Source organism: Camelus dromedarius, chromosome 2, assembly GCF_036321535.1.
Source record: "Camelus dromedarius isolate mCamDro1 chromosome 2, mCamDro1.pat, whole genome shotgun sequence".
Taxonomy (NCBI): Eukaryota; Metazoa; Chordata; class Mammalia; order Artiodactyla; family Camelidae; genus Camelus; species Camelus dromedarius.
Genome location: NC_087437.1, coordinates 20767445 through 20794232, shown reverse-complemented (window position 1 = coordinate 20794232; position 26788 = coordinate 20767445). Strand labels below are relative to the sequence as shown.

The 26788-nt window shown below is 48.5% G+C and overlaps 1 protein-coding gene across 3 annotated transcripts in view; it reads right to left on the bottom strand.

Annotated features, from left to right (window-relative positions):
* Nucleotides 1-26788, bottom strand: part of PXYLP1 (2-phosphoxylose phosphatase 1) — a 65919-nt gene that overhangs the window by 6354 nt on the left and 32777 nt on the right. For all 3 annotated transcript variants that reach the window (XM_031445049.2, XM_031445117.2, XM_064491646.1), the window contains 3 exons: nt 10574-10732; nt 9628-9754; nt 486-625 (listed from right to left, as the gene is read on the bottom strand). In XM_031445049.2, coding sequence (XP_031300909.1) covers nt 486-625; nt 9628-9754; nt 10574-10732 — 426 coding nt within the window. The remainder of the gene's footprint in view (nt 1-485; nt 626-9627; nt 9755-10573; nt 10733-26788) is intronic.

The window sequence follows — 26788 nt, the reverse complement described above, 5'->3', positions numbered from 1 at the left end:
ATGTTGATGAATTATTGATAGGGCAAGATTATCACAATATATTGTTATATGAAAAAGTGGGTTAGAAAATAGTGTGATTAATAAGATACCACTGTGTGTATGTATATGTATATGTGAGTGTGTGTGTGTGTGTGTGCGCATGTGCTCTCACAGAGGTGTCTCATTAAACACAGGAAGAAAGATTACTAATTTCTTTGATGGGATTATAAATGCTTTAAATTTTTCTTCCTTTTGCTTAATTATCTTTCCTAGTTTCTCTTCTATGCACATATATTGTTTTTGTAATAAGAAAAAAGGTTATTTTTAATTTTTAGAAATCAGTTGTTTAGTTAGATACCTTGGTAGGCTCACGGCCACTTGAGGTGCTGGTCCTGACTCACCCCTGCGCCCACAGAGCCCACCCCAGGAGGCCCTGCTGCACATGTCCGTCCGCCAAATGCAGGAGCAGGTGGGGGCGTACGTGGGGGGACGGTGGTCACACATACCTGTCTGCGTCAGCTCTCCCATCTCACATAGCTGGTGACTGGGGTAAAGAGGCAGTGAGTGCAAGGGGCTTTCGAAAGAGGCTCCGGATCCTTTTGACATGTGACTAACGAAAGCCTCCAGCTTAGGGTGATATGGTTTCCTAAAGAGACAACACAGAGGATTAGTGGTAAGCTTGCTCCAAAGCTGTCCACAGTGACTGCAACTTCAGCAAGCAAGATCCCAAGTGAATCATGCCCTTTCTCACCCACACAGTCCATTCCAATTTCTTTCTTACTCGACCGCTGGTATCTACACATAACACCCCCACTCCGTCAGGCCAGCCCAAGTCCCCGCCCTCTACTGGAGCGCCCATCATTCTCTGCACGGAGGGAGTCAGCGCTGCCCTCAGCCCGCGCCCCTCCTGTCTCCCTCTCTAGGAGGCACAGACCCCCCACCCGGCAGCTAAGCTTAGGATGGGGGGGTCCTCCTCCATTTCTCCCTCCCCCACCTCTGCACATGTGTTCTCCTGGGCTTCTCCACCCCTCTCCTCCGCATCCCTGCATCCCTGGGCTGGTTCTGGATGGCATGGGCTCTTCCTCAGCCCGCCTGCAGGCTCATCTTGCCTCCTCCACTGCCAGTGAGATTGACGTAAAGGGCAACCCAACCGTCACTGCTCTTCCCTGGAAGGAGTCATGCACAGCTGTCTGTCTATTTTGGCCCCCCGTCACTTTGAGGCTCAGGGCTCCCTAACACTGTGCTCTGGCCACACGCAGCATGTGCCTTCTGTGGCCCCAGCACACCTCGTTCTTTACGCTTCCAAGACTTTCCACACGCTCCCTCTTTCTCCTAGAAAACCCACCCCAACCTTCACTGGGGTAACCCTCAGTTGTGACCTCTGGAAAATCTGTGAAGAAAATAACTGACGAAGATAACCCAGATCTCTACAGCTCACTATGCATTTTGCACACATGGGATCTCCTAGAACATGGGGTGGTAATGAATAGTGAAAAAAAAAAACAGGTTATTTATGAGATCTGATATTTATATTTCCTCCATGAAGTACACTTGGTAAACCAAGATTTATCGTTCTAGTCACTAACACGCAATTTCCCTGAAAAAATGAAACGACCTATGAATACATACACATTTTCTCTGAATAATGAGATGACCAATGAATATCCCCACCTTTTCTTTGAATAATGAAATGGCCTATGAATGTTTATACATCGTCCAGCTGAACAGAGGCGGACAGATAGAGTAGTTCCCAACTAAACTAAATCGGCATGAAAAGAAGCAAAGATACATTATTTAACGGCAGTTCCCTGCTATCTGAAAGGCTAATTAACTTTGGCAGTGCTTTTACCAGGGCTGCCAAAATGGGTTTATTATCTCTCAAAAACATAAAGCTAAAAAAAAAACCCATTACAAAAATATGTTTCAAAATTAGAGACTGCTAATCCTGATGCAGTGCATTCTAATAAGTCACCCTGGTGGCTGCAGGGCATTATGGCTTTCCCTAAAAAACAGAGAATATGTTCTTTCTCCTGAGGCTAGAACACATAAATATTCACAAGCTGGGAATAAAACGTCCAGACTTGATAATGAGGCTGCCAAAACAAATCCTTATAAACAAAGGCCAGCCATCAACAGGAGTCAAATATTCTGCTCCAGGCCATTATTTCAGGTTGGAGAATTTTTTGAGGATCTGACAAAGCTTTGCTACCATTTTAGAAGTGCAATTTCATGACTGACAGTGTTTGCCAAGATGTCGTGGATTTTCTGGGCATCTGATGACTTAATGATGCGTTAATATCCAACTGTATTTATGAGAACTTGTTTTTGATAGGGAAAGATGAAGATGCATGGAAGAAAAACTTCACTTCCAGAAGAGATACCAAACGACTTGGTCTTTTAAACAGGAAGAGGACCAGGTAGCCTGAGTCCCCGGGCCTGTCCAGGAACTGAATGACCAGGTCCTGACTGCCTCATCCACTGCTCCATCCCTGGAGCTGAGAGGGTACCTACCTAGCACATGGTGGAGACATGTGTGAATGAATTCAACTGGGAAATGCCCCATCTTTAGATGCTTCAAGAAAAATGTAAGCCTTCTATAATCTGTAGCAATGAATATGGCATGTTCCCACAGTGCTTATTAAAATATTCAGATTTTGATGGAAATATTAAAAATGAAGGCTGTTGTGAGTGAGACTGACTTGTGACAGACCAAACTCTCTTTGACCAAACTTTAGTCTCCTCTGAACCTCTTCCCAACCTGGGCCTGGACCTCTGGACTTTCATGTCCTTTGGCTTTACGTCTGCCTTTGCATGCTGCTAAATCCTGCTAGGTGGGTTTAGACAGAACCTCCCACTCTTGATATCTGATCACCCCTGGTATCTGATCAAATTCCTCATCCCCCAGTGGTATCTGATCACTCTGGTCTGCCTTCAGCATGAGTTCTTTAGCCAGAACCCCCTCACCCTTGGTGGCTCCTCTTAGTAATCTTCCATCCACTGACTCCCACCCTGCTGCTTGGCTCCCAATCCCCACTTGTCCAGGCTGTGTTTGGAACTGAGCCCAGTTCTATACCAAGGTCTCTTTTCTCCTACTGCATTAATTCCTGAGTAAGATCTGTTTTTCCTGCTTTACCTTCTGTCTGGCTCTGGTTCTTCTTCAACAGTTATGTACTACAATCTTTCCTCCTCTTCCTGAACACTTGATTAGATCCCATTTCTAAGGTGCTCGTGGCAGTTAGAGCCACGTGACTAAGTACCCGCCAATGGAGTGGAAGGACATCCACCCATCTGGGTTTAGGCTTTCAGATCCTGGTGTGCCCCCTTCACACTCTCTTCCTTCCCTCTGGCCACTACTGAGGCACAGCAGCAACCCAGGTGCAGTCACATAGACGTCCCTAAGGCATGGTGGGAGCAACAACCCAGAAGGAACCTGGGGCCCTGAATGAACAGGTGGAGACAAGTCATACAACCTGGAACACTCATCTCAGAACTTCATGCAAGGAAGAGAGAAATCGCTGTGATTTAAGCCAATGCATTCTTGGCTCTCTTTTATAACAGCATGCAACCTAGCCTTACCCTGACTAACACAAAAATGATTATATCTGTGACGATAAGTTTTTCTTCAAGAAAAACTCATGCTATTGTAGCCTCGTTAGAAACCTACCTTCATACTGAAAATTGAAAGACCCAGCACTGCTACTACTGTAGGCCTTCAAAGAATTTACTTCAGAGCTCTTATTTACATTTTTATATGCATTTTCCACACCTACTTATGCCACAAAGCTCAAGACAGAACCCTGAGGCTGATCTCCACACCCATGAGAAAATGTATTGTGCTGTAGCCATAATCTGAGCAATTACTGAGTTCTGCACAGAACATTGAGGCAAGCAGAGGAGACGTGTAAGACCAGTGACACTCTTACCAGAAAACACAATTCAAAACCTGATATGGCTGGAGACTGGAATAAGCATATACCACTGATTTTTATAATTTATGCAAATTAAAGAATTTATTATTTTATATTATTAATAAAATGAATTTATTTATTTATTTATTTGGGGGGTTATTTATTTATTTATTTTTAATGGAGGTACTGGGGATTGAACTCAGGACCTTGTGCATGCTAAGCATGCGCTTTACCACTGAACTCTACCCTCCCCCCAGTAAAATGAAATTCTCAAAATATGAACTCAGTATACTCTTCTAAGTCTTTCACTTTCTGGACCACTTTGCTCTGTTTGATGTGCTTACCCACTGAACGCCCCCTTCCTTAGCTCTCATAACATCACACTCCTGCCTTCTTCCTATCCGCTCACCATCTCCTCTGGGGACCCTCCTTTCTCTCTGGGCTATCATTGGTTGGTGCTCTTACAGGACTCTGTTTTGGGCCCTTCCCTTGCTCCTCAGGCTCTGTGTATGATACCTAATTGAAGCCCAGCGCTTCGGCTACCATCGACATGCCGAACTCTGAAATCAACCTCTATCTCCCTGGAAGACCATGTTCCTGAGCCCCACAACTACTCAGCCTTTACCACCTTCCAGAAATCATCACTTGGAATCTGATGACAGCACAGACTGAAAACAGAGACCCGTCCATATAACTTTGCTCCCAACCCTCCCCTCTTCCGTGCTCTCTCTTTTGGGGAGGGGCACCACCACCAGCCAGAGACCCAATCAGAAACTGGGGCACCATCCTCTCTCTCTTCCTCACCCCCATCCAACCTGTCACCAGGTCCTATAATCCCACCTTGTGATATTCTCTCAGATCCACCCCCTCTCTCCATCTCTGTGAGTTCCAGAATGAATCATTTATTCACTTAACCAACACTTAATCATGCTCTTCCCATGTGCCAGGCACTGTCCTAGGTACTTGGGATACACCTGCACTCAACAAAAACAAATAAAAACCACTGCCTTCAGGGAGCTTACATTCTAGCTTGGGGAAACAGATAACATATAGTGAACACGCTAAATGAGTGTGTGTGTGTGTCTGTGTGTGTGTGTTAGAAGGTAACAGAGGCTGTGAAATGCTGATGAATTTATTACATGGAAGAGCAAGGTAAGGGAGACCTGGAGACTTGGGTGGAAGGAGAGTGGAGAGCGCACTGGTATTTTAACTGCAGAGTTCTGAGTCATCTTACTGAGAAGGTGACATTTGAGTAAAGACTGGAAGGAGGTGAGAGAAATGGCCATAAAGCTACCCAGGGAACAGCCACCTAGAGAGAGGACACAGTCACCACAAAAGCCCTGCCATCGGCAGCGGGAAGCAGAGTGGGGGTCAGAGTGGCTGAAGCGGATGAATGAGGACGAGGAGGGGAGCAGGGCGGGTCTGACGGGCAAGGGAAGGAGGGAGAGTACAAAGGGTCTTGCAGGTCATTTTAAGTTCCTGGGCTCTGACTGTGCAGGCTCTCTTCTGAATCGCTGTCCCTGTCATAATGGAACCACCACCACCAGCTTCCAATCCATCCTCCACCTCACGGTGGCTGGAGATCAGCAGAATTTCACCCCTTCCCTCTCCAGCTCTCTGACCACCTTCACACTTGGAGTCCACACTCCTTAGCTGGGCATTCAAAGCATCAGATGACCTAGTTCCTACCCTTCTCCACTCCAAGCTCAAGCCCATGGCTGGGCTGTCCACCTCCCCACACCTTCGCACAGGTAGGTCTCACCACCCCAGGGACTGTTTATCATTGGCTGTTATGTGACTTGTTCCTGCCCACCCACTGGGTCCCTTTCTCTTGGTGCCTTTCCCGATCTCCCACCCCACCTCTCCTCCTTGCCCCAAGCTGGGTCCAGCTGCCGTCTTCTGGCTCATACCCCAGATATGATACCCAAACTACTTCCACTTCTTCTTACTCTTTTTCCACATTGTTCTCTAATCCTCCTGCTGCTGCTATACCTGCACTGGCCACAGCTCACTGAGGCCGCTCTTGCACCACACACCGCATCTGTCTTTCCAGGGTGAGTGGGCCCTCCGAGCGCAGAAATAGCTTTTCTTCTGGGAACCCTCAGAAGCTCCTCTCCCCTTCATTCCTGCAGTCCAGCCACACATTGGCCTTTTTGTTACTCATGCCCAGCTCTTCTAGCCCCAGGCCCTTTGCACTTGCTAGTCCCTCCATCCTCCTTCCCCAGATCGTCACAGGACTGGCTCCTTCACACCTCTGAGGTGTCTGCTCGCGTGCCACCTCCTGTTAAATGAGCCAGGCATGTGTGACAGTACCTGCCATGTGATAGGTGTTTAAAAATAAAATGGGGGGAGGAGGGTATAGCTCAGTGGTAGAGCACGTGCTTAGCATGCACCAAGTCAATCCCCAGTACCTCCATTAAAAACAAAAAAAGAATTAAATTTTTTTAAAAATAAAATAAAAATAAAAAATAAAAACAAAATGTATTGAATAAATGCTGATTGAATCTTCACTTCCTCGGATGTAGAAAAGAATATCTAATTCCTATTCATGAATGCAAAAAAAAAAAAAAACAAACCAAAAAGTGTTGACTAAGCACAGCCTATTGATGGTAATAACCTTCCTGCTGGCTGAACGTAGTCCTGTGAGGGTTTAAAAAAAAGCACCTTTGTCACAAGGTGTGTGACATTCACGAAGAGGCAGCTTCCACTGCAAAGACCTTCAGAGCCAGGATAGGTGTCCTTGTGGAGGGAAACATGGGGGTGTCTGGCCCCTACTGACTCAGCTCCCTACACCCCACGTGCTGGCCCAGACAGTCCCCTTCACCAGACCAGGGTAATGGGCACACTTCAGGATGCACTGCCTTCAAGGAGGCCATAAAAATTAATCATTCATGAAGCTGAACTGGCACCTGGAAGGCAGCAGGCACAGCTGCTGGCCCAGATCCCACAGTCCCAGGGGAGGCAGAGGCCCAAAGTGGGTCCGCTTTGCTGGGAGTCCTGCTCACTCTTCCGTGATATGCGTGTTTGTAATGACAAATCAACTTCTATTGTTTTTAAAGATGGAATTTGTTAAGTGACATGAATTAATTAAACATGCATACTCTACCCACTTTCTATAAACGATTGAAAGCAGCTCGTAAAAATACAGTGTTGGACAGAATAGAACAAGGCCAGAAGTTCAAGGCCGGGGGAAATGAAGGCAGATGCAGCTCAGGCAGCCGGTCCTCAGAATCGCGCCTCTAGAGTGGGAGCTCCGGAAGCGGCCCTGTCACAGGGGCCTGCTGTCGCTGTGGCAGAACGAGGGGCCCTGGGACCTGGCCTGGCCTCGTCAGGAAAGGAGGCTGGGCCCGGAAGGCTCCAGGCTGCTGCGGGACAGAAAACTCCATGTCTCAGGCTCTCAGCGGGGACCGGGCTCAGTGCTTTACTCTGTCACTTTAGTTAGACCTCACAAGGATGCTATAGGGAGGCATTACTATCCCCATGTTCCAGAACAGAATGTTGAGGCCCAGAGAGGTAAAAAGATTTGCCCTACATCAAATAGGTGACCATGGCCTCAGAGGATTGGATTCTGTGGTAGAGGCTCAAATCTACTGTGACAGATACATGACAGGCAATTACGACCTGTGGTTCTCACTGAGGTTCTGAATTCACTCTGCAACCAACCCAGACCAGCAACTCTTACACACCAGGCTTGGGCTGGACACCAGTGATCCAGGAAAGAGTAAGACCCAATGTCCTGGGGAGCTGGTGGTGCAGGGAGGGCAGAGACAACGATGCTGGGAGGACAAGCTATAGTGCGCCCAGCGGAGGCCTGCACGCTGCCCTGCGGCCCTGCCCAAGGGGCCCCGTCTCTGGGAAGAGCCAGGTGGCCCCCAGAGGCCTCAAGGTGTCCAGGGGCCTTCCAGCAATAGCTGACCAGTCTGTAGGCAGATCCATTCTCACGCCTGGGACTCTGAAACCCAGCAAGAGAAAAGCGAGCAGAAGCTGCCAGCTGCCAGGGCTGAAGCAAGGTAACTTCCACAGGCTGAGGCTGCCCTGGGTCTGGCCAGCTCAGAGGCCTAGTGGCCTCTCTGTCCGCGGGCTACTCATAGGGCACATATCAATCAGCGTGGGACAGCAGGCCTGTGCCAGCTGTTAGCACACTGAAGCCCCGCTGTGCCCAAAGGAGCAAAGCCACTTCCCCTCGCTGCCCTCCCTGCACCCTACCCTGTGTCCTCCTGCCACCCCCGATGCTCCAGCCCAGAGAGTAAAGGGTTAATGCCCAGCACAGCAAGTAGCCTCCACCCCTGCCCTAGTCCTAAGGCCAGCTAAGGTCTAGTCATTAAACATTTTGTTCTGAGACCCCTCCTGTACATCCCGTTTTCAGGTTGAGTGAGGCAGAGGCAGCGCCTGATACAAGCAGAGAATCTCTCCTCATATATTGAGAGAGGTTTCCAAGAAGGGGTAACATCCCAGGGGGCCTCAAAGGAGCTACAGAAGGCATCCAGCAAGCCAAATGGCAGGTGTGAAGGCCTGAAGGGTGAGGGGCCAGCAAGCCGTGGTTGGCAGTGGGAGAGGGTCCCAGCAGAAAGGCTAGAGATGAGGAAGAAAGCCAGTGTCTTCTCCATGGGCTCTGACATGGGCTGGACTCGACCCAGGGTGTTTTCCAGCCCGTGAGACACAAGGATAGGTGCCCACACTTGCTGAACACAGAAAAGAAGGCCCAAATCCTCAGGACTTCATGACCTCCGGCAGGACATGAAACCCTAGAATGACATGGAGTTTCATGATGTTTCTACATAAAATGGCTCACTTCGTCTCCCCCAGGATACCGGACAATAAGAAGGCTGAGATGCAGAGGGTTAGCCTGGAACTCCTGGATCCACACTGTAGCCCACTGTGAACAAACGGCCCTGGCTGCAGGGAGGCCATCCGTGGTTCCACCAGGCTAGTGCGACCTGGGGTGAGCTGGCACCCAAAGCATTCCGTCAAAATAACATCTTTGTCATGGAGCATGCCCCCCATCCCCTCTGCTCATTCAGTAAATCTGCCAGGGATGTTACATGCCCCCCAACACATTTGCTGAGGCCTGGCCCATCAATTTATTGCTACCTGTGCCTCTCATTTTAGTGCCATGTCATTTCCATATGCACAATTTCTACTCTCTTTGCAAATATTTTTCAGCCTAAGGGCTCTCAACCAAGAGCAAGCTGTCTCTACTCCCATGAAGAATGAAAAGGTTGAAGGAATGTCTTCCATGTATATGGCTTTGCAACTGGTAATGTGCCTCCTCCTCTATCATCACACTTACTTTTCATCCCAACCCTGCATGGTCAGAGTCGTCATCCCCATTTTTGAGAGAGAAAGCTGAGGCTCAGAGAGACTCAGGGACTTACCTGCTGCCCTGAATGGGAACAGCCAAGTCAGGATCCAAGGACTCCTAACCCAGTGCTCCCAGCCATTTCTCAAACTGAAGAACAGCAGGATGGGAGACTGCAGACAGCAGTCAGGCCTGGGCGCAAATCTCAGTTTATCTGCTGTGTGGCCTTATACAGGTGCCCTCACCTCTCTGGGCCTCTGTCCTCTCAATTGTGAAATGGGATTAACCTGCAGGATTGTTCTGAAGATCAGACTCCCGGCAAACAGTACTCACTAGACAAATGTAGGCCACTCCCCTGTCCTGTAATTCTCCAGTCAGCCTTTTGATTCTAACTGAGACAACAGACTATTGAAAATGACTTTTAGGAAAAGTGCAATTTACCTGTTAGCCACCAGAGTGCAGTCAATTTCTGGGCGCTTCGTTTTGGGAATGACATACAGTGGGTACCTGTCCCCGTGTCGAATGAACACATGCACGGAGACCAGCTTAAAATGATGCGGAGCGTGACCTGCAAGAGAGAAGCACACGGTCTGGTTACCACCCAGGAACTGCCCAGCACTTTCACTATGCCGAGGCGGGGAGGGGTGACCACGTGGAAGGGTGCCATGCTGGGTGCGAGGGGCCTCTGACTAGCCTCACAAGGCAGGGCAGAGGAACATGAGAGGGCTGGTTCTGTCTCAGACCCCCAGAAGCCATGGGGAGGCTGTAGGGGTGTGGCTGGGGACTAGGGGCCAGTGAACTGTAGGCAAGACTGTTCATGGAGCCCCACGCACATCTGCAGACTAGGGGGAGGCCCGCAGAAACACTGGAAACAACGACTTCTGCTTTACATCTCTCGTGGAACAAGGCAGGGCACAAACAGACAAATTCAACATCATTCTCTAATACACTTTCAAAAAGGAAAACTCAACAAGGAAATTGTATTTTTCCACATCTTTACTGCCAGACACCACTGGAGCAGCCTGGGGAGGTCCTAAGCCTGAAGAGAGCCTGCCTGGGAAAGGGGTGAGCGGAGGGCGACACCCTAGAGCCTGCGGAGGCCACCTTTCTATTCCGCTGGTGTCTCACTGAAAAGCATGATGATGGCAAACCTTTGTGGAGGGCGTATCATGAGACTCGTGCTGCTCAAAGTGGCTACTTACTCCTCCCAGCAGCCTGGTGAGCGGGTGCTGCTCATCACTCCCATTTTACAGATGAGGAAACTAAGACCTGAGAGCCTATCCAAGGGCCCAGCCTAGTGGCAACTGCAGGACTTGGACCCTGGCCATCCAGGTCCTTAGATGCTGCTTGGAGATGGTACCAAGTTGGGTGGCACAGCCAGGCCTACCTTCCATGCTGCGCTCAGCCACGCTGGGAGTGTTGCAGTACAACAGGGCTTCGTAAACAGGGTCCACCCCCGGGGGCTCCGTCACTGGCTCAGGCATGATTCTCTTTCGACTCTTGCTGCTCACTTCATTTTTAGCTGTCGACACCGGGATCAGGTGGACTGCAGGGAAAAGTAAAGCAGGTCATGACACATGTGGTCACTGGGCTGAGTGGGGGTGGGCTGTGGACAGACCAGCTGGAAGGGCCCAGAATGCAGCTGAATTTTCATCGTAACTGCTGTCTCCCTCAGAGTTAGGCTGGACTTCAACGTAGCAAAAAGTCAGCTTCTCATTCAAGAACTGTTTCTTGAGCCCCGCTCCAGGCCCTGCCCCTTTCTCAATGCCACTACCCTCTCGTCACCAATAATTATCTATGCAATGCTGAGGGGCCACCCTGACAAAGGGGGCCACACCTACAATGGTCAAGGAAGAGCTTACACACTAACTTTGTGCAACCTGACTACTTTGTTCTGAACACCCTTTGAATTCTGGTAAATACTAAGTAGGAAGACCATTGCTTATGGAGCGCCTACAAAGTGCTGGACAGGTGTCTATCATATCTCATTTAATACCACCTACTTTGCATCTTGTGGCCCCCAGAGCCCAATCACAGGCATCTGCTCATTCATCCTCAAGAGACCATTTTACAGAGAAGAGAGCCAGGGACCCAAGGGGAGGGGGAGGTGGCTGCCCAAGGCATACCAGATGGATGGAAAGCCATCTCAAGCTCACTGCTCTGCCTCCAGACCAGGTTCGCCCCCACCGTCTGCTACATGTCATGCGTGGGCCCTGTCATCTGCGTGCGACGTTTGTCCACCTAGCATCCCTCTGTCAGCGAACCACTCCTCCCCCTGCCCAGGTGAAGCCGTTGAACTGTCAATCACAACGCCCCACCTCCTTCAGAGAGGTAGGACACAGACACGGAAGTCTCCTTTTCTCCTGGACGCTGATCTCTAGGAACGGAAACCTGGGGCTGCCCCAGCCATCTGTCCCTCCACAGATGAAAATGAGGCTAAGTAGAGACAAGCCAGATGGACAAATGAAGAGCATTAGAGAGAGAAAGGAAGACCTGAGGACATCCATCCTCTGAGCCTCTGGGTCCAGATGTGGTCGAGGCCAGAACTTCCCTTAGATGCCCCAGATCTGTGAGTCGAGAAAGTCCTCTTCTTACTTAAGCTAGTTTGAGCTGGGTTTCAGTTACTTCCAACCAAATGAGTCCTGATTCATGCACTTTATCAATTATGTATAAGTAGATGTAAGCCCAGGTTCTGGGTCAGTGGTCCCCAATCTTTCCAAGAGTTCCCAGTCTGGAACTCCCTACATAAAATAATAGTTGTATTTCTAGCATCTGACAACTGAGGAAATACCCGGAAATAGGAGTGTCCATGAATCATTTAACATCTAAAAGGCTTATTAATCATCATGTAATACATATGCATACATTTGAACAACAGCATAAACAGGGCCCAATCACCAGTCTAAATCCATTTAAACTCCCCACCTTCTTCTACAAATTCTTCTAAGTAAATATTTAAAACTTGCCTTTGGCAAACAGACGTTATAAACAAAGGTAAAAGACAAGTTAGCCACTGAAAGGAAAATGTTTGCAACACATAACAAATCATTAATATTCAAAGAGCATAGATCTCCTATAGCTGATAAATGAATAAAGGACATAAACAAGCTCATTATAGAAAAATAAATACCAGTGGCAATAAACATATGAAAAATGTTCAACATTTATACATATTTAAAGAAATACAGAAACAGGATATGATTCTCTCCCACCCCTGTCAGACTAGAAATTCACGTTTTAATAATATCATCAGTCCTAGCCACCACATGGAACCCACACTTCCAGACACTGCAGGTGAGAGTGGAAATTGGAAGGACTTTTCAGGAGTATCTGGCAGTCACCACCAAAACGTGACATGTGCTTTTTTTCCCTGATCTCATTATTATACCTCTTGGAATCTATTTGAAAAAGACATCAGTTCTCATCACAGAGACGAATGGCTGAAGAGATTCACTGCGATGCTGTTTATAATGACAAAAAAAAAGGGAAATGACCTAAATCTCTCTCATTAGCAGAACAGAATGTTACATCCACCATACGGAATATTTTGCTAGTTACAAGAATGGAAAAGCATCAAAGATGAATAAAGCAAATGAACCAAGTCACTGGATAGTTATGTATTTCTCTTTGTGGAAAGAAAAGAAAACCTACACATGTATTTGAAGGCATTTTTTATTATGTAAATGAGCAGAAAAATGTCTCCGAGGACATCCTTCGCGATGCAGCAGGGGCTTCCTCTGGGGGATGGGTGGAATGGGGCGTGAAGAAGTATTTTCACTGGTTTTTCTGTAACTGTCTATATTGTTTTATAAATCCACATAGATACATATGTGTATATAGCTACGGTAAGCACATATTACATATATTCTATAAGTATAGAAATATATGTATATTTCTATAATGCCTAGATACACCTCTTTTTTCCCAATAAGCATATTTCATTCATTACTTGTGATAAAACAATCACAGAGCTACAGAGTTGGCCCTTCACCAACTCAGATTAGCTCTTTGGTTAGTCCTAGAGCCATCTCCTTCCTGGAAGGGTCCAGAACTGCTGACACACAGCTCAGGTGTCCAGAGGTCATTTCTGGTGGGTTGGCGGGCAGATTTGTGCCGCAGCAAGGGAATGATGTCCTCAGTCAGTATGTTAATGACCCAGCACTCCCAGAGGCTGTGTGGCGCTCCTCAGTGCTTGACTCTGCTCCTTTGAGAAGTGGTACCAGGTTCTGGCCCCTTGGCCTTGCCTGTGGGCACACTCCCTTTGAGTCTGGGCCAGGGAGAGGTGACATGATAATAGGCTGACACAGGGGCAGAGGGGCATGAGTCCCTGGACATCCCAGAGTCCCTACAGTTTGCTGATTTATCTGAGAGCACACAGGGGAAGGCTTGTGGGGGCTGCCACCTGGGAACTGCTATACACTGAATATTTATGTTTCCCCCAAATTCACATGTTGAAATCCTAACTGCCAGTGTGATGGTATTTGGAGGTGGGACCTTTGGGAGTGAGTCGGTCAAGAGGGTGGGGCCTTTGAGAATGGGATTAGTGCCCTTATAAAAGAGACCCCAAAGAGCTCCCCTGCCCCCACTTCTCTGCCATGTGATGTTACAGCAAAAAGATGCCCTCTAGGAAGTGAGCACCCCCTAGACGCCAAACCTGCTGGTGCTTCAGCCTTGGATTTCCCAGCCTCAGGAACTGTGAGAAATAAATTCCTGTTGTTTATGAGCTGCCAGTTTATGGTATGTTTATTAAGCAGCCCAGTGGACTAAGACAGGAACCACCTACAACTCAAGGAAGCAGCGGTTGAAAGCTACATGTAAAGAGATCTTCCATCCAGACAGATTTTATCTGCTGTTTCCTCTGGCATCTGGGCCTGTCTGTCAGCTTCGCCCACTGGCTGTTGAGATGAACTTGCATTGTTTCAAACCCTCCTAAGTCACCAAGACACAGCATCAGTCCATGTGGGGCCCTTCAAAGGGTCCTCCAGATACTAGGCAATCGGGGGCAAGTTCTGATGCACAGAAACAATGGAGTGAGACATCTCACCAGCATCCCCTCCCCTAACCTGGTTCTCATTGTCCTGAACTGTTCAGAGCTGTCCCTGCTCCCATAGGATGTTTCTCAGGATGTCTCCTTCCCCTTGCTTGTGACTCTACCCACATTCCAACCTCCATACCCCAGATCAGGTCAACTCCGTAACTGACCCCAGGGGTCACCTCCTCCAGGAAGCCCACCCTGAATCCTCAAGTAGTCTGGACATCCCTCTTCTATGAGCCCACCTGGTTCTTGCTGCCCTCCTGGCTCACACTACAGTACATGTAAGCAAGGGTGTCCACAGTTTGTCAACCCGCCACCCCAAACATCCAGAGGGCCAGAACCATGTCTCTTTCATGTTTATGCTCCCTCACCAACCGGCACAGGGCAGGCCCTCCACACATGCTTGTTGAACTGAAGGCCTGCTCTGAGCAGCCCTGTGCTCCATGCTTTTGGTGGAATACCTGCTTGAACCCTCAGGGAGAGCAGTTACCTGACCAGCCGGTGGTGGGGATCATCCAAGCAGGCTTCCTCGAGAAGACGCCTAAGCTGGGACTGAAAGGCTGAAATGAAGCTGGCTACACGGGGAAAAGGACAGGACGAGGGAGGGCTGGGCGGTGCGGCAAACACCGCAGACAAGAGGCGGCAGGCTGGCTCTAGACACCTTTGAGGCCTTGGCCCCACCAGGGCTGATGCTCTGGGAGAGGCTGGCTGCAAAGGAGCCTGAAGGAGCAGACCCCGGGATGGAGGCTGCCTCTCCCCTGGCTACTGCCTGACCTGCCACATCAGCAGTCCTGGGCTTGCCTTGTTCATCTCAAGGGCACTGAGGGGCAGACTTGGGGACTTGGGGACTGGTGAGCAGATGTGGCATCTGGGGTCTGGGGCTGCAGGAAGCTGCTTCTCCTGGCAGGCCTCCCCAGCTCCTCCAGTGCCCTGTGGGACAATTAGGAACTCTGCTGATCCCAAGCAGAAGACAGGCCAGTGCCCTTCCTCTGGGGGACCAAACCCATGCTCATAGTCTCCAGCTTATCTCCCCATGTCGGGGCTCTGTCCTGGGACAGAGGACAAGAATCCGCCTGCTTCCTGGCCTTTCCCCACCAGATCTGGCCTTAAGAACCCCGTGTATGCAGCCCTTTACAGGTGATCCTGATGGAACGCTGGGAACCCCATCCGTAGGTCAGAGCACCACCCCTCCTTTCCTTCTGTGGGGTGGCTCCTCCAGGACCCTGTCCTTACCATGCTGACGGCCCCAGGGATGGACCCGGCCCTAGCCAACCGTGCCAATAAAGACCCTTTCCAGGAAAGAGAGCTTCCCCACGTGGAAGAGTCCATTTTGCAGAGAGTCAGGTGACCTCTGAACCCCTGTCTCCTGCCATCCCTGCCCTAGTTTTTAGTTATCCTACTGTTGTTTAGTTGTCAGCTCTTCCTCTGATTGCACAGACACCCTGGCTGACCGAAGCCAGGTGTCAGGGATCCGCAGGTGTCCCAGCACAGGTGAGAACGATGGGGCTAGACTGCTGGCTCAGCTCTGCCTGCACTGCTCTGGGCTCAGCTGTCACACAAGTCTTATCACCAAGGGCGCCAGCAAAGAACCTGGAGGGGCCGAGGTGTGGCCCCCTCCCCCACCTGCTTTGCACCTTCCTAGTCAGAGCCCAGGGCTGGTCACCTCCCTAGCGGACAGTAGTCACATCTTCCTTGGGACTCCTCTTTCCCAGTGCCACTCAAGACTGTCCTCAGTCACCTCTGCAGCCACGACTGTCCATGGTTCTGAATGCAGGGAGGTGGCATGGGCCTGGGGGCCAGAGTCATGAAGACCTGGGCTCAAGTCCTGGCTCTGTTACTTCTGAGATCGGTGACCCTGGGCCAATGTTCCTGCCTCACTGTGCCTCGCTTCCTTCACCTGTGAAATGAAGACAATGACAGCTGTGCCAGGGTGGTGGTGAGGATGACTCGAGGCATCACCTGAGAAAGGCCTTCCAGTGGCTGGAATGTGGTAAGAAATCCAGCAGTGCTGGTTCCACGTCTGTCCCTTGAATGTGATTATTCATATTCCTTATGGGCTTTTAAAAGGTCCCACCTTCAACTAAGAATCTGGAAGGGATGCTGACCCGCCGTGGCCACACCTTTCACAGGAGCACAAGGGAAGTCAGCCACCCTGCCCACCTTGACCACCTTAATTTTAGTAGCTTTTCTGACTCCCTTAAATAATCCAGTTTACCCAAGATGGTGCCTTCTCATAAGTTAACCCCCAAGTCCTATCTCCTGATTTCTCCAATATCTTCCTCCCAACAGTCCAAACCTCCCCTTGGATTCTCTCCTTCACTGGCCTGCCAAAGAATCATGGTTTGCTCTGACAGGCAATTCCCACAATCCGCTTGGTGTTCCTCCGTCCACTAAGGTGTCTTTAATGCCCTTTCTGCCTCTAGCCTGCACTGAATATAAAAATGTGTGTAAAGCTCAAATAGAAACCAGAACCATGCCACCGGAGCCCACAGTTCGGTTATTTGCTTTCAGTCATTTGCTTTTGAAGGCAGGGGCAGAAATTGCGTTGACAGGCCTAATGTGAAAAATCAAGTCTGCATCTGGACAGGCTGAGAGGCTTGGTTTCACAGAGACAAGACTGATCGGACAGCTGAATCCACAGCTACCTTCTGATCTACCAGCCCACAAATACAACACCACAATACACCAACCTTCCTCATTATCCTCATTCTTAATCGGTCTGCATCCCTCGTTCTCATTGTTTCATGGCAAACCACTGTCAGGCAAGAATCTAGTAAATGCTTTTGGTGCCAGTGGTAAGTCTGGTCCCATTCCGGGAGCCAGGAACCAGAGATTCAGCTCCTGCCCTAGGCTATTCCCAACCTCTTATCTCCTCCCTGCCTGACCCCTCCGACATCTGAGACCTAAGTCCACAGGACAGACAGAGCACAGGGGCAGGAGTCCCACTGTGGCCTGAACCTGAGTCCAGGTGTGGCTTCCCGGAGGGGCCAGGAAATCTCATGCTCCTCTGGGGCTACTGGTAACTGGACTTATCCTAACCTGGTATCCTGGGTTAGATGCTGCAAACACCAAGGATTCCAAACCATGATAGAAACTAGAAATCAGAGAGACATAAGGGACAGCCTCCCAAAAGAACTATGGAAAGAACCTCAGTCATCCTTAACCATCTCAGGGCCTGGGTCCCTTCTGCCTCACCTCTGAGAATCTGACAAAAGATACTGATCCTCACTCCTGAAAAAGGACTGTACCCACAAGCTTTAAAATTTGATTTCTAGGGGTTCACAGGACCCCTGAAACCACAGGAGACAATGTAGATGTCTGTGGATGCAGGCTAAGAACCCAATGTACCTGGAAACAGGTTTCCAATTTCAACACCTTCAAGAAGAGCATTTTCTTTTCATAAAATGAAAAGGGATCTTTCAAATTTATATAAATGTGTGTTCATCCTAAAATAGCCATTCAACACTGAGGTATAAAAAGAAGTGAGTCACGCATATTCTTAGCGCCCAGAGAAACCCACAGTGAGCACTGCAGTGTGTGTGTGGCTGGATGTCCTGCCGGAGGTGACATCTGTCTTTCTGTCCCTGCTCTGGTGGGAACACTGACAGGGTCCCTATGGCCCAGGTGCATTGCTCCCCCCTCCCAAGAGGAACAAATAAGCTTCCTGTGTCTCAAATGTCTGCACCCCATCAAGGCCACCAACGCGACTGCCCAGGAAGATGGGCCAGTCATTCGCTTCTGTGAAAAGGGTCAAAGGCAAGAGCCGGCCAGGTGGGTGGGAGAGCTTTGGGAAGGCCACCTCTGTGAGACACCATGTGGGTACAGGAGGCGCCGTGCCCGCAGGTGTCTGGACACTGTGAAGGCCAGCTGTCCGTCCCACCCTCTGGCAGATACCCGGGGCTGGGGAGAGGCAGAGCTGGGTTCCAGGTTCCCCAAGAGGCAGACCCCTGGCCAGTGAGGTCCAGACCCTCAGATGACACAGGACAAAGAGGAGAGGAGGGAGGGCAGGCAAGAGGTGACACTGGAGCCCAAACAAGATAAATCAGAGAGGGCCCTGCATCATGGCCAACTCCCTGTCCCTCCTGCCAGGCGCCTGGCTCTGCTGGGCCTGGCTCTGCTGGGCCTCGCTGAGGACCACGTGCTGGGGCCATGTTGGCAGAAAGGATGATGAGACAGTTCCAGGTGGTTCTGTGTGCATTGCTGACCTCACTTTCTTATTCAGAACTCAGATTCTGCCCCCAAGACCTCATTCCCGATCAGTTTCAAAATTCCCCCCCTCCCACAAGGTAGGGCGTACCAAGGTAGGGCGCTACTAAGATCACAGGGCTCTGCCTCTGATTAGCGCTCACATCACTTCAAGTTGTTTTTTTTTTAATGTCATCAGCTTGGAGCCCAGTTGCCAAGACAACAAGGAGAGGGGCCCAAGCTGATCGGTGCAAACTCCGCCTGGGCAGACTCCCACTGCGTCCTGGGCTCCCCTCCATTCTGTGGTGACTCCAGCGTAAACATCTCGCACCTCCCTCCCCTCTTCTGTCTCTCTCCTCATACAGTCTTGGAGATTGGCACATCCTCTCCTGAATTCACCAACTCATTTTACTAACACTTTCTAGTTTTACTAACTAACTCTGATTGCTTCCTCTCCTCTAAAATGGGAGAGACCCCTTCTTATCAATACTGCTGACTACACACACACACACACACACACACACACACACACACCCATACCCATATAAAATACCACTTGTCCTTTTAGTAAATATATTACAGACATCTTCCAAGTCAATACAGACAGGTCTATGTAAACATGGTGTAGTGGAGGCAGGATTATTTACTGTTGGACACTTGGTCACCCAGCTCTTTTTCCTATTATAAGCAGCAGTGCAATAAATATCTTTGATCATACATCTCTATCTTCCCATTTATTCTTAGGAGAAATTCTCTAAGATCAGAAACAAGGAAGGAAAGAAGAAAGGGAGGAGCAGAGAAAGAGAGAGAGAGAGAGAGAGAGAGAGAGAGAAGGAGAGAGAGAGAGAGAGAAGGAGAGAGAGAGAGAGAGAAACAATGTCTCCGCCTTGGAAGAACACGAGAAATGACCCACAGACATAAATGTGTCCCCTTTGCAGTTTGTCCCTGGTGCAAGGTGCTCTCACCTCCTCCAATGTAACTACAACAGGAGCTTAAATTAAGACCTTGTGATCAAAGCTGATTTGTCAGACTTGATCTGGTCACTTGTCTCCAGAATTTTTTTCACCCACAGATATTTAACTCTATGTGGTAGCTGGATGTGAAACATTCAAAGAAAAAGCAAAATTAAAACTCTCAGAAATTACAAAAAATAAATCTCCATCCAAGGAAAGAGTCAAGATGAATATAAAAAATACAAAGTGAAAAATTTGGGTGATAATGATGAGATGGTGATATTATAACAGAACCCTTAGTTGAAACATGCAAACCCTCATTTTTAATTTCTTGTTCTTTTGGACTTCAACTCACCAAAATAAAAACCCAGGACGAACTTTATTGTGTTTTTTGAAAAAACAGACAATACATTAGAGCCTTGGCATTCTTGCATCCCCGAACCTTTGCCATCAAAACATATTAATATCTTCATGAATCCCCAGATTCACCCATACCACTGAGACACATGCTTTTCTCCCTAAAATATACACCAGACAGAGAGGAGAGAATGACAAAGCCCTCAGGCTGGACGGCAGGACACAGGACCAGGCCCACTCAGGGGCCAAGGAGTCCACTTGCAGCTATGAGTATGTGAATTTGTGCCTCAGCAAAATTCACAGGGGTGCCCACAAAGAGCTGGAGCTGCAAATGCCAACAGCCGACCTCGAAGAGTGGGCTGAGCCTGAAAGCCAGGACCTGGCGGACCGAGGCAAGCAGCGCAGCGCCCGGGCAGCCTGCAAGCGCTCCGCGCTCTCCCACCTGGGGGCAGCTTTCTTTTAATCTACACACTGTTCCACCTTTTGTCCCTTTCCTGTCTGCCCATTTCTGTTCCCCTCTAACCTTAAAAACATCTAAATAACAGGAATGAGATCTTTAGGCAATTTAACCTGACTCCTGACTTATGCTCTCCTGAATGCACACTATGTTGATTCTTTTCCTAGATTAAGAGAAGAATGAAGAATTAAGTGTTAAAGAATGACTAGCTCTACTCAGCCATAAAAACTGACAACATAACGCCATCTGCAGCAACATGGATGCTCCTGGAGAATGTCATTCTAAGTGAAGTAAGCCAGAAAGAGAAAGAAAAATACCATATGAGATCGCTCATATGTGGAATCTAAAAAAAAAACCACACACACAAACGAAGCATAAATACAAAACAGAAATAGACTCACAGACATAGAATATAAACTTGTGGTTGCCAAAGGGGCGGGGGGTGGGAAGAGACAGACTGGGATTTCAAAATTGTAGAATGGATAGACAAGATTATACTGTATGGCACAGGGAGATATGTGCAGGATCTTATGGTAGCTCACAGAGAAAAGGATGTGACAATGAATATACACATGTTCATGTATGGCTGAGGAATTGTGCTGTACACTGGAATTTGACACAACATTGTAAAATGATTATAAATCAATAAAAAAATGTTAAAAAAAAAAAAAAAGAATGACTAGCTCTCTATCCCCAGCAACCCCTTAGCAATCCTGCGGGCAGGTCACGCAGGAAAGGTAACATCTGAAGAGAGCCAGCCTGCATGCGATGGAGAACGATGCCGACCCAACCTCTCGCCTTGATGATTCACTCAGAATCTTCCACATTTTTTCCCTTTAAAAGCTGTCATGGCTTAACAGATGACTAGATAAAGAAGATGTCACAGACACACACACACACACACACACACACACACACACACACACAATGGAATACTGATCAGCCATAAAAAAGAATAAAATAAAGCCATCTGCAACAACATGGATGGACCTGCGAGATTGTCATTCTAAGTGAATGAGAAGGAAAGATGCCATATGATATCACTTATATGTGGAATCTAAAAAAAAAAAAAGACACAAACTACTTATTATTTATAACTTAGATGACTGATTTCTTGAGTATGTGTAAGCACATCTGATTGTCCTTTATGATTGGATTACTACATTCTGTTGATTCTTATTTTGTAGTTGGCTTTATTCCTTTGATAATTACGTAAGTTAAAAAAGCTAATGCTCTAAACTGTTCTTAGAAACAATGAACAGCACATATATGTAAATTTTTAAAAACTGATTTTCTGTTTGCACTATAAAAATACATAGTTTTTTTTTAAAAAAGAAAAAAAACTGTCATGGCTGAGCAGAATCTTCAGAACTGGTCTCAGGACGTGAGTCCACCTTCTCCCCAGATTGCTGGCTTTTCTGTTTGATTAAAGCACCTTTCCTGTCTACGAAAATTGTCTCTCAATTATTGGCTTTTGAGCAGTGAGCAGCCAAACCTGAGTAGCAGAACCTGAGTTTGGTAACACCAAGCCTGGTTATTCTCTTTCCTAGCAGACAACAGACCCAAACAAAGCAGTGTGAGGGACAGGGCATGGGGGCTGGAGGATACAGGAAAATGATGGCTCTGCAGGGAAGAAAGGTGCCAAGGAAACTACTAGATGCATGTCCCCCCACACACACACACCACACACACTACATTCACACACACCACATAGACCACATATATACACATGCTACACACACATGCACACTACATTCTCACACACACCACATACATGCACACACATAGTTGGCTAGGCTGGGCTCCTCAGCTGCCCACCTGAGAACCTGAAGGGATCACCTGCCTCCCTCTGCTCTGGGGCCCATCTCTGCCTTGGCTTTGTTTCCTTCATGGCCTCTCCTCCTTCATCTGCCCAGACTTCACCTTTCCCTGCCCTCTTATCCCTCCACCTGCACACAGGGCACAGACTCCACAGCTGATAGGGCTTGGCAAGTGGGCCGTGGATAAAGAGGGACTCGCGCTGCCCCTAAAGGGGGCAGACCCCCCAGCTGTCAGCTCCAGCCAAGTGTCCCTGTGAGGGACTCTGGGCCTCGGCTTGTGGACAGTCTGGTTATTAAAAGAGGGGCTGGAAGTTTATGTGAAATTGCCAAGTTTGAAAACACTTGTAAATAAATTTTAAAATGTGAAAACACTGGTTGGCCAAACAAAACAAGCCCACAGGCTGCGGGTCTGGAGAGGCCTCTGCATGCTCCTGGGAGACCAGGGGACGCTGAACAAAGTCCCTGAACAGGGGGTCTGATGGGTCTCTCTTAGGCTCAGCCCCTGAAATCCACCCTCCAGCAGGACACTGCACCCACTGTGCTCTTGGGTACCTCCAGTGTCCCCTGTGCACCTCGCTGACTCCCCTAGATCCCCTCCCCCTTCTCTGCCCCCAGCTCATCCAGCTCCAGGCTTGTCCTGCCCCTCCTCTTGCTCACAGCACTTTCCCTGGGCCTCCTTGTCCAGGCGCAGGGAGCCATCAGCCCCTCCCAGTCTATGTTCTGGGCATTTCCTTCCACCTTTGGCATACTTACCCCAGACGACAGGAGACGTCTGTGTGAGTGAATGCACGAACGGATGAATGAAGACAGCACCTACAGAACTACCCAGACCCTCCATGTCATGGTGGAGCTCCCCAACTTCATCCTGGTCCCACCGCAGCACCACCTGACGCTCTCAGCTTTGCTTCTTCCCTTCAGGACCAACACTGGCATCGAAGCCTCCCTCGGCCTTGAACTGAAGGAGGAGAATGGCCCTCCTAGCATCACCCTTCCACCAGCCTCTGAACAGACAGCACCCAAATTCTGTGTATATCTGAATCCCCCAGGGAGCCCCTGATTCTGTGGGGAGGGGCACAAAATGTGCTTTTTTTTTGTTTCTGGAACATGCATCTTAACAAATTCCCAGGGCTACTCTGACCCAGATGCTCAGGAGACCACACTTCATCTGCCCAGACTGGCAAACACTGCACCATACTGTGGTCTTTCCCAGATACAAATCCAATCATGTGTTGCCTTTCTTGCTCCAGTGGCTCCCTGTACCCTCAGGATATCACACGGTGACAGAGGTGGCCCAGGCCTTCATCCACCTGCACAGCTACACACAGGTGACTAACCTGGCCCTGCTCCCTCTCGCTCCATCTTTGCACACCCACTTCCATCTTCCAGGAATGCCCTTCCCAGCTTCCTCTTTGAACAACTCCAACTCACCCTTTGGGGCTGAAGCGTGGGTGTCACTCACTCTGGGAGTCTTTCCTGACATCCCAGGCTGGCTTAGCTTTTCTTGTCCTTGACCCTCCCCTATCACCCTGCCAGAAGTCATCTCTGATTCATTTTCTTTAACAAACATGCACATAGTGATCACTATGCGCTAGGAACTGTTCTAGGTATGCTACAAATATCCTTTACCAACCCTCTGACACAGGAACTCTCATTATCCCCATTTTACAGATGAGGAAGCCGAGGCCCAGAGAGGGCAGATAACGTGCCTGGGGCACACAGCTGGTAAGTGGCAGGACAGGGATTCGATCCGGGTAGCCTGGCCCCAGAGTCCACGCTCTTTCCCACCTCCTCGTGCCGCTGCCTCTTTCCCGTCCTAGTACATCGTGCACTGTGTTCTAAGGACCTGCTGGTGATTCTCTCCCGCTAGACAGAGAAAGCCTGTGGCTCTTGGGAGATGAAACTCCCAGCCCAGGGACTAGCACACAGTGGGAACTCAGGGACGTTTGCTGAAGACAAAGCTGTGCAAACTCATGGCACTGGATCAACAAGGAAGGATAAAATTCCTCAAACCTCAGAGTCAGAAGAGGCTTTAAATGGGATCAGGCCCAATGACATGCCTACCACGCTACTGTTTGTAGAGCGCCAGGGTGTGCTCACCACCCGCTCCACCTCTGCGTGATGCTGAATTTCTGGAAGCTCCACCTTATGCTTCCCTGAAATGTGTCTCCGTGGTCACCAGCCCACACGGAGCTGGTCCGACTCGTCTTACAGATGGATGCTCTCCCGATACTGAAGACAACCCTGGCCTTCACGTCTGCAGGTTAACCCTTTCCTCTGCTACCTGGGGAGCTGAGTTTCCAGTCCACCTTGACATTTCCCTCAGAACTTGCTCTGGTTAATCAGGGCCCCACCCAAGAAGCGGACCCCCGGACACAAGTGCCATGTGCCCCCCATAGACTGACCCCTATCATGGCCAAAGAACTTTGCTCAAAAAGAAAGAAATGTATGATACGCTGTTTCAAAAGCTCTCTCAACACGTGGCTGAAGCAGCCTCCGGGACACCAAGAGCCCTGGACCCTGATAATGCTGATGCATCGTGACAGGAACCGGTACTGTTTACACCAACTGTGCATCCCCGAGCCAAGGGTTTTCCCACAAAATCTCCATTCTCATGCCAGTGTTTCAAAGAAGCAACAATTAACTCCTTTTTTACAGAAGAAGAAACAGAGGCCCTGGGAGGTCCCACTGGGCGAGGGCACACGGCTGCTAAGTGGCAGAGCAGCACTCAGACCCAAGGCTGTGGCTCCGGTGTCTGTGTGCTCCCGCCACGCTGCCGTCTGGGGAATGCCGGTTGGAACGTGGCGAAACGTGCACAAAAGCAGCACGAAGGGAAGGGTGGGCTGAAGCAGGAAAATGGACGGTCACAAACGAGCAGCAAGAGCAGCAACGTAACTCAGCCCCCACGAGCCCCCACAGCCCGATGGTCCTCCCCGGCCGCCCTGAAGGAGTCCCTCAATTTGAGAAGCTATCTTCCCACTTGTACTCGTTTTAATGAGAATAATTAATGAGATTTATGCCGGACTTGTTTTCTTCTTCGATTCGAGCATCGGGAACTTCAGGATCTCCCTATTTCCAAACTCAAAAACATCCAGGACTTGAAAATACAAAATGAATGATTTTCATTAAAGCCTAGTAGCGTGTAGGGAGTCATTAATACTATTCAAAATAAACATATTTTGAGAAACTTCGACCTGTATGTTAATCTTTTTTGTCTCCTTTCCCTACTACCTCCACCCCGACAGTGTAGAAAAATACCCAACACACATAAATGCTTAACAAACACATCTGAGCTCACATACACACTTTCTGTACTGAGAAAAAGAAATCCTTATTTAAACAACCTGATTTTTTTTTCATTGTAACCTGGGTCATAACTTTCTCATAATCAAAACATCAGAAAAAGAAAACTACCAATGAGACAAAATAAAATGTACAGTCATTCCAGAAAACAAACACAACTACGCTGTTCACTTGAAGTCCGAGAAAACCAAGTTACATTCGATTGCCTCAACTCTTTCCTAAAACAGTTGTACATGCTAATCTGGTATTCACAAATTAGCCAAAAGAAATGGTAAAGCAAAAGTCTATATGTTTTAGGGTAAGGATGAAAATGTAAGTATTACTTAAGCATACGCCTTTGGATTATGCGGTATGGTGTAAGTGCGGTTTCTTACACCATACTAATTAGCAACCAATAACGTGATTAAATAAATAAAACAATGAAACTCAATTTTCACAGAAACTATTAAATTCCAAAGTTACAGTTTACCTAGAAGCAGAAGAGCGGAAAGGACGTCCATATCTTAATATTTTCCTGAACTCCAACACGTATCCAAGAATGAAGACCTCAGACTCAGGCAGGCTAATTTACCCTGCAAAATTTTCCCTAAAAAAAAGTGTGGCTGAAAATTGGCTCTCTTAAAACAGAAGGTACTTTCAGAAGAGTTATATAAGCAAAACAAACAGGCCAATTCAGTGACATGGAAACCACCTCATACAAGAGAAACGCAGCAAACCCAAGTAACCCACAGTCGCGTCTCAGAACAAGAATCGAGGTTGGTTGTAACATCCTACCTCTCTGACCAAAGGATGAAAAATTTTTAATGAAAAGTGATAAACAGCTAAATGGCCGACAGCCCTAATACACTTTTTGGAACGGATTCTTTTTTTCTTTTTTTTTTTTTTTTTTACAGTTCCTTAACCAGCTGGAGTACCTTTAAACTTCTGCCCACCTTCTCTTGACCTCTTTTCCCATGCTGGAAGGATAAAGTGGGTTATTTTTAATTCTCTTTACTATGAGAAGCGTCTGTCATATGCACCAGATGTGTGCATGAAGCATGTCACAAATCAGAGGTGAAGCAAGGAAATTTGCTCAAAGCCTCCTCCCTTCAAATCACTTATTCCAAATGCCAAGTCATTCTTATGCCCCTTGCATCCTCAGAATGTCCCACTCTCTCAGCCACCTGACATTCCTCCCATCACTCAAACTGCAACAGCAACACCACCTCCTCACGGAACTGTCCGAGGCGGTGATGGACGCCCAGCTCTTGTCTCCCATCCACGGGGGTGAGGTGGAGATTGGAAGGTAGGTAGGTGGTAACAAAAACACAATTGCCAGCATCGCACAGTTCTTTTCTCAGCTTCAAGGACCCAGTACCAGAAGTTTAGGGAATTAGGGTCAGCCTGCTTTCCAGAGCAGGTGTGGATTCATTCATTCACTTAACAAGTATTCACGAGACACCTACTGTGGGGTCAGCAGTGATGGTTCCTGCAGGAAAGAGGGACACAGACATGG